The sequence below is a fragment of the Microcebus murinus genome, chromosome 11 (assembly GCF_040939455.1).
Source record: "Microcebus murinus isolate Inina chromosome 11, M.murinus_Inina_mat1.0, whole genome shotgun sequence".
Lineage (NCBI taxonomy): Eukaryota > Metazoa > Chordata > Mammalia > Primates > Cheirogaleidae > Microcebus > Microcebus murinus.
The window spans coordinates 10540269-10548521 of record NC_134114.1 but is presented as its reverse complement, the minus strand read 5'-3'; the positions used below and the strand labels follow the sequence as shown (position 1 = coordinate 10548521).

Genomic DNA, 8253 nt, shown 5'->3' with positions numbered 1-8253 from the left:
TAAGTGTAAAATACACAAAAGATTTTGAAGACTGAATATGATCAAAGAATGTAAAATATCTGCTGAATAATTTTTTATATTGGTAGCATATTCAAATAATACTTTGGATGAAACATGTTAATGAATTTATTCATTAACAAATTTATAAGTTGAAACATTATTCAAGTTACTGTTTCTTTTACTTCTTAAAATATGTCTCCTAGGAAATGTAAACTTTTACATGTGTGGCACGTTCTGTTTCTACTGGACAGCACAGGCCTAGAAGAGAGGAGATTTTGCAAATATGAAATATTTCTATTCAAATTCCTTTGGAAAGTCCTTTAAGTCACAGCTCCTTGGAATTCACACATGCTGATGCAGGCATTATTCTGATGGGCAAATAATATTTAGGAAATTATCTCTATCACTTTTAGGTTAAAACTCAAGGTTAAAAGTTTCTATTGACATTTAAGAAATAGCTGGGAAGGTAAGTAACATGTTGAGAAGAATCTAATACTTATAATCGGAGACTTATAATTCAAGACTATGGGAAGATGTGTGAATTAAAGTTGAAACCTTCTATTAATCCACTCATGTATTGATGGGCACCTGGGTTGTTTCCGTAACTTTGCAATTGTGAACTGTGCTGCTATAAACATTCGAATGCAGGGGTCCCTTTTGTAGAGTGTCATTTGATCTTTTGGGTAGATGCCCAGTAGTGGAATTGCTGGAGCAAATGGTAGATCTACTTGTATCACTTTAAGGTATCTCCATATTGCTTTCCACAGAGGCTGAACCAGTTTGCAGTCCCACCAGCAGTGTAAGAGTGTTCCTATCTCTCTGCATCCATGCCAACATTTATTGTTTGGGGACTTTTTGATAAAGGCCATTCTTACTGGAGATAAGTGATATCTCATTGCAGTTTTGATTTGCATTTCCCTGATGATTAGAGATGTTGAGCATTTTTCATATGTGTGTTGGCCTTTATTCTGTCTTCTTTTGAAAAATTTCTGTTCATGTCCTTTGTCCACTTTTTGATAGGGTTGTTTGATTTTACCTTGCTGATTTTCCTGAGTTCTAAATAACTTCTAGTTATCAGCCCTTTATCAGATGTATAGCTTGTGAAAATTTTCTCCCATTCTGTGGGTTGTCTGTTTGCTCTCTTGACAGTTTCTTTGGCTGTGCAGAAGCTTTTTAATTTGATCAGGTCCCATTTATTTATTTTTGTTGCTGCTGTGAGTGCCTTTGGGGTCTTCTTCATAAATTCTTTGCCTAGGCCAATGTCTAGAAGAGTATTTCCAACATTTTCCTCTAGGATTCCAATGGTTTCACACCTAATGGTCAAGTCTGTTACCCAGTGTGAGTTGATTTTTGTGAGAGGTGAAAGGTGTGGCTATCCAGTTTCCCCAACACCATTTATTGAATATGGATTCTTTTCCCCAGTGTATGTTTTTGTCTGCTTTGTCGAAGATTAGTTGGCTATATGAGGATGGTTTTATATCTGGGTTTTCTGTTCTGTTCCACTGGTCAGTGTCCCTGTTCTTGTGCCAATACCAAGCTGTTTTAATTGCTGTAGCCTTGTAGTATAGTTTTAAGTCTGGTAAGTTGATACCTCCTATATTGTTTTTATTGCCTAGGATTGATTTTGTATACGGGGTCTTCTCTGGTTCCATACGAAGCGTGAATGGATTAATAAAATGTGATATATGCATACTATGGAGTACTATTCAGCTTTAAGAAACAATGGTGATATAGCACCTCTTCTATTTTCCTGGATAGAGCTGGAACCCATACTACTAAGTGAAGTATCTCAAGAATGGAAAAACCAGCACCACATGACTTACCAGCAATCTGGTATTAACGGATCAACACCTAAGGGGACATACAGGAATAACATTTATGGGGTGTTGGGAAGGTGGGAGGGGGGAGGAGGGGATGGGTATATACAAACATAATGAGTGAGATGTGCAATGTTTGGGGGATGGTCACACTTGAAGCTCTGACTCCAGTAGGGAGGGGAGGACAAGGGCAATATACCAACCTTAACATTTGTACCCTCAGAATATGCTGAAATAAAAATAAAATAAAGTTGAAACTTTCTCAATTTCATTTTGAATTATTTTTTTTCTACTAAAGCTCGAAACAGTCAAAATTCCGCATTCAAGCAAATTCCACATAAGCGGACTTGGCTACAGGTGATGCTGCAAATAACATTCAGCTGAGACCTAACAGAAACTTGATGAGAAACAGTCCGGAACTGGCGCCTGGGGTACCGAGGGCTGAAAGCTCCCCACCACCCGGCGGGCTGGAGCGGGCGACCCTGCAGGTGGCGGGAGCGCTGAGCCCGGGAGCGCCCCGCGGCGCAAGGGGCGGGAGGCAAGTCCGGGCGGAGCATCGCCCGTCGCCATGGCAACCCCGGGAGCAGCAAACAACCCGACCAGCCGGACAGCGTGCGGCCTAATCCGAGTCCCCGGAGCAGCCGCGGGCAGGGGCGGCACAGGCGGCGGCAGTGAGGTCCCCGCACCGGCCCCGCCGCGGCCACCGTGCAGCGAGTCCCCGCGGAGCGCCATGGACAAGCTGGTACAGTGAGCTCTGCCGCGCGGCTCCCACGCACAGCCCGGCCTCCGCGGCGCATGCGCGGCCGAGCGGCCCGGGGCTCCCGGGTTCCCGGGCTCCTGGGCTTCCCCCGGTGTTGGCAGCGGCCAGGGGGGCAGTTACTTCTGTTCTGGGGTACAGCTTAAGCGTTTGGGGCCTGAAAGCGCTTTCTTGACCTTTTAGGGCTAGGATTGCTGTTTCTTGAGTTTGCAGGTTTTTTCTCAGCTCTCAGTGGTGGATCACGCCCAGGAGGGCACCCATAAAAATGCAAAAAGCAGTAAGTCCAGGGACTGCTTCTCCCCCTCTTCCTCTTGCTGCTAAAGGACCATTGGTCGTCAGCAATGTGGACCCAAGCAACCCATTGTCCCACACCGAGCATCAGAGATGTCCAGGTGTGGCAGAAGTTTTTGTTTCAACTTTGTTGTCTGTTACTAGCTCTCATTAGCGCTTGGGTTTGGACGAAAGCAAGTGTTTAGTTCCCTTGGAGAGAGAGAAGGACGGTGTGCAGAGAAAGCCCCACTGGGTGGTTTCTTCCTGTCGTTTACATTTCCCTCCGTGTGCAGCAGGTGAGATGCAGCTGGAAACGGACTTTGTGCATTTAAATCAGCTTTCATTTCGTTTAGTCTTGCTTCTTTTTTAAAATGAATATTGTGGAATGAAAAATAATCCAAGTACAGTACTTACTTTTGCACTTATCTTAAAGGGAGATTGTATTTATATACATTTCCATTTAGCTACACTATCTATAGCCATGCGGCTATTAGGCTCTATAATGCTAATCAATAAAGTATGTACTTTGTCATGATTTAATAAACAAATTTATACTTACTGAATTAAGAGCAATATATATGTCTATAGATTATGCAAATAATACTTCAGCGTTTTCCTCCTCTCTCTAAATATTTGTCATGCTCAGAATTGGCTTTTAATCTTGTGAGCATCCTTTTATAGTAGATACGTATTAATATTCTTATTTTCATACGATTTATGTCGTAAATACTTGGAATTTCCAATACAGCTATTTTGTTTCACTGAAGACAAAGGCTCATTAATTCTTTCTAGTTTTTTAAGTAACTATTTTTCTTATTTTCTGTCAAAGAAAATAGTGACCCTGAAATGACAGATGGCAATACTTCTAATACCAGTAAACCAACTTTTTTGCAGGTCTTAATTTAAAATCCATATATTATATAATCTATATATAAAATCCATATATATATATAAACTTTCATGGAGTTTATCAGTTTTTACCCTGTAAGGACAGAGAGCATGGCTGTTTGCTTTATGCCATGTTTTTAGGTTTTATTAATTATGTTTGCTTTAAGATTTCAGTGCTATGGTCTTTGCCTCTAATTTTTTCTTGGTTGTTCAAGATGAAGTTAAAGAATTGGAAAATTACTAAAAATTTCTTATTTAACTTAAGTAGTAATCTAGGAAATTAAATTGATATACCTCTTTGTATTTATTAAATATGCAAAGATTCCCCCAGAATGTTACTGAAGAATGTTTAATAACAAAAATGTTTACAATGAATGAGTGAAAAAAGCAGGGTTCTAAAACAATAGATTCTAATTTTATGAAAATAAAAAAGGTATGTAAATACATATAGAAAACAGAGTCCAAAATATTGATACTGACTATCTTTGGCTAGTGGTAATTAAAGAGGATTTTAATTTTCTTTGTTTTTTTCTTTCATTTTTAAATTTTCTACAATGAATATTTTGAAAAAAATCATAAAGAACTATGACCCCAAAAATATTTGCACAACTTTTTTCTCCCAAGATGAATTAGCATCCTTTGATAAATATTTTCTGTTTTCTGTGCACATGGGTCACATTTTGTAACTGGTGCTCTCCCCAGTGAAGTCAACAGCCCCTATTTTGCATTAATTGGAAGTGCTGTAGAAGGTGGTCAGTGAGCAAGCATAGCTCAATGTGAAGAACAGCAACAATGAAACAAAGTTATGGCTAAGTCCTCTGTTTCCAGAACATCATTTTCTTCTCTCTCATCAATGGCAGCTTATTGCCCCTTAATCTGAGATTGATTTGGAAAGGATTTTGGCAGCCCTAATAATTTATTATCCATGCTGCAAAAATGGATTTCTATGGTTATATTATTTAGAAAAACTAGAAACAAAAAGACACACAAGCAAAGTATACGGTGTACAAGTTGTTGCATCCCTGAAATATGCCCTCCATAGAAGTTTAAATTCCCCTAGGACGGTGGGGGTCCCCTGTGTTTCCCCCAGATGCAGGTAATGGTACAGGTAGGCCATTATCAGTATTTGAGAAAGGATGCTGTGAGTATGGACATTTCGAGGAATTGATTCCTGCTGCATAAGAAATGCTAGGAGGAAGTTTACCTGTTCAATTTTCTCCTTTAGTCACGCTAAGCTCTTTCCTGGCACTCAGCACGGTGGCTGTTTATTTTTACCTCAGTACTGTTTGCATTCGGCTTTGCTTCTTATGGCCTTCCTTTGAACAAACAGACAAAAAAAGAATCGAACAACGGCTCGCTCATTACTTTGTTTATGAATAAAAAGCAATAGCTTCAACTCGAGAGTAAATTGCCTACCAGGGATATTTGTGTTTCCCAGACTGTCGGGTTACAATCCTGTGAGGAAACCGGCTTCAAGACAGTGCGTGGATCAGTTTGTCCTGTCATCTCAGGGCACACCTGGCCCACTGCCAGGCCCCACGTGTGGTGCGAAGGGCGTGGAATTGGTGGAACGAATGCTTTCCTTTTGTATTTACCTCTCTAGAGGAAGTGCTTAGAAAGTGAGGCTGGGGGAGGAAAAATGGTATTAAAGAAAGATACTTGAGTAGTTCAATTCAATTCAATGAATACTTATTAAGTACCTGCTATGTTTCAAGTACTGTGCAGAAACTCCAGGGGGCTTTTCATTTCTTCTTCTCTTCCTCTATTTTTCCTTCCTTCCCTCTCCCTCCCTCTTTCTTCCTTCATTCATCTCTTCTCTCTTTCCCTCCCTTCCTTCCTCTTCCTTCTCTCCTTACATTCCCCTCCCTTTCTCATTTCTTCTTCTTTTCCTCTTCCTCTCTCATCCCTCTTTCCTTCTTTCCTTCCTTCCTCCTAAAATATGTATTGCATGGCTTCTGCCAGACCCTTTTTTTCAAATTCCCCTTTATGGCTCTGAAGGCACCCTAATACTCATTATACAATTCATAATGTTTTTCCCCTTTTCTTGTGGGGACCAAATTTGACTGCTGCCCACTGTTTCTTGAGTAACTTACATTAAGATCAGTGGCCTGCCTTCCAGCAAATAGAGTCTAAATATTGAGAAAGGAAAGTGCATGTGTGATAATTTTCAAATTCCTATGAGACTCCTTCTCTGCCTTTCCCACAATAGAAAATTCTCTGCGAGCTTCAATTCATGGAGTCTTGCCTTTTAAGACACAAATTTGATTCTGGATGTGAATTTAAAATTCCAGAAATACAAGGAAGAAGAAATACAAACTCCAGAATACAAGGAAGAAAAAGAAAATATAGCATTTTCAGCCTCTTAAAAGGTCTTTTGCCAAAACCAATTGGTTGTGCAGTGATGATTTAAAAGGAACAGAGTCATGTACTACATTTTGAAGATTTTTCTCACTAGTTGGTGCAAGCTTAGAGGAGCCAAAGCCCAGTGAACCCAAAAGAGCTCAAGTGGCTGTGAATGTATGACCCGAGGTACAACAATATTCACGTTTGTCATTTGGTCATCATTCTGTGTCCAACGAACATCTAATGAGCTCCTGTGATTGGGGATAATGAGATGAAAGATGGATGAGTCTTTGCCCTTGGGGAGTTTAAAATCGAGCTGGAAGAGAGAGAGAGAGGCTATTTCAATGAGTATGATAAGTTCTAGCTTAGGAACATTCACCAGACTGTTTTGGGAGTGGAAAGCTGGAAAACAAACTCCTGCCTAGGCGAGTCTAATAGGGCTTTCCAGAAAGATGATGCTTGAGTTGAGGCTAGAAAATGAAATGGAAGGCAGCCATATGGTGAAAGAGGAGAAGGCTAGCCAAGGCATTGGGGCGGGGGTGGACAAGGGAGGGGGGCAGTGAGTGATTCGGTGCAGCTGGGGTTGAGGGTCATAGAGGGATGTTGAGGCTGAGGCTGCAGAGGGAGTCCCAAGGCATGAAAAGGCTCATGTGCCAAGTTTTGGATTTATCCTTGAAAGCAGGGCTGGGAGAGGGCAGGAATGCACAGCTGCATTGCCTAGCGCAAAGGTGGCCCCGGAAGCACATGCAGGCTGGTTTGGGACAGGATGGGATCAGAGAGGGAGAGGCAAGTTAGGAGGTGATTGTAGAAATCTAGGAAGAAAATGATGAAGGAGATTGACCATTTAGAGCAGTCCACTGTTTCACAGATTAAACCAAAGCTCAACAAGGTTAAGTCAGTTTCCTAAAGTCACACAGCTAATGAGCAGCAGAACCAATAATAGAAAAGACAGTTGAAAAGACAGTCACTATTTCTGAAGGCCTGCTCAGTGCTAGGCATGCTGCACACATATGCAATCTCCGTGCATCCACCCAGCTCTACAGAATGGAACAAATGTGGTCTTCCCATTTCAGCAATGAAAAGGCAGACTTGAGTTAAGTGACTTACCCAAGGTCAAACAGCTTGCAAATGCAGGGATGGAACCTAGACCTCTCCACTTCAACATTCTGCTGCCAATGGGCATTGATCAGTTTTGCAATAAAAGGCATCTTTTAAAGAGGAAAATGGGAATAAAAACAACAACTTGTTGATAGACTCGCTGGAGCTCAAATGTTGCTATTCAGGGTTAAAGAACCCCTGGGCCATGTTGACTCCACATTGCTTGGATTTCAGAACAACTCAGTGGTTTGGTACTCATGCCTTGCACCTTCTCCCCTGCCCTCTCTGGTTTAGGTGACAAAAGCCTTTAATTAGCTAGCCCGCAGCTCATTGGAGAAAGGTAGCTGCAATTGATCTCTCTTCAAAGCAGGTAGCTGCTTTGCTCTCCACATGGCCTGATATTTCACTGGGTTCTCCTCTCTTTTCTCTTTCGGATAAGGAACAGCTGGGCCAGGGGGACTCTTGACCTAGATTTGATGTCCCTATTTCACAATAAAAGATATTTAAACAGACACGAAGCAGCAGTATTAGAAGCACTTCTCCTCAAACAAAAGAGGATTCTTCAGAAAGTTGGAGATTATTCTGGTTGTCATTGCTGCACATCAGATCGCCTCCAAACTTAGTGGCTTGAAACAGCAACAATCGTTGCATTATCTCTTCCAATTTCTGTGGGCCAGAAACCAGCAAAGGGTTGAGTTGGGTGGTCCTGTCTTAGGGGTCTCTCACATGACTCTTAGGAGCTGGAATAGCTAGGGCTGGCTCAGCATCTCTCTCTTTTCCTGTTGTCTCAGACAGCCCCAGGTGTTGTCTTCACATGGGTTACTTTGGGCTTCCTCTCAGGAGGGCAGCCCCAGAGCAGTAGGCTGTTTTCCTGGTGGCTGAAAGTTTCAAAGAAAGGGTATTTCAGAGAGCAAGGTGGTGGCTGCATCACTTTTATGACCTAACTTTGAAGTCACTTCTGCTATAATCTCTTGGTCAAAGCAGTGACAGCCTCCCATTCCCCCATTTTAAGGGAGGAGACTCAATGGGAAGAATGTCAAACTCACATTGAAAGAACATGTGGGTTGGGATATTTTTGTG

The 8253-nt window shown here is 41.7% G+C and overlaps 1 protein-coding gene across 1 annotated transcript in view; it reads left to right on the top strand.

Annotated features, from left to right (window-relative positions):
- The first annotated feature begins 2476 nt into the window (after window positions 1-2476).
- DNAH5 (dynein axonemal heavy chain 5) overlaps window positions 2477-8253 on the top strand; it is a 259158-nt gene continuing 253381 nt past the window's right edge. The window contains exon 1 of the mRNA XM_012790275.2: window positions 2477-2559. Coding sequence (XP_012645729.2) covers window positions 2548-2559 — 12 coding nt within the window. The 5' untranslated portion in view covers window positions 2477-2547. The remainder of the gene's footprint in view (window positions 2560-8253) is intronic.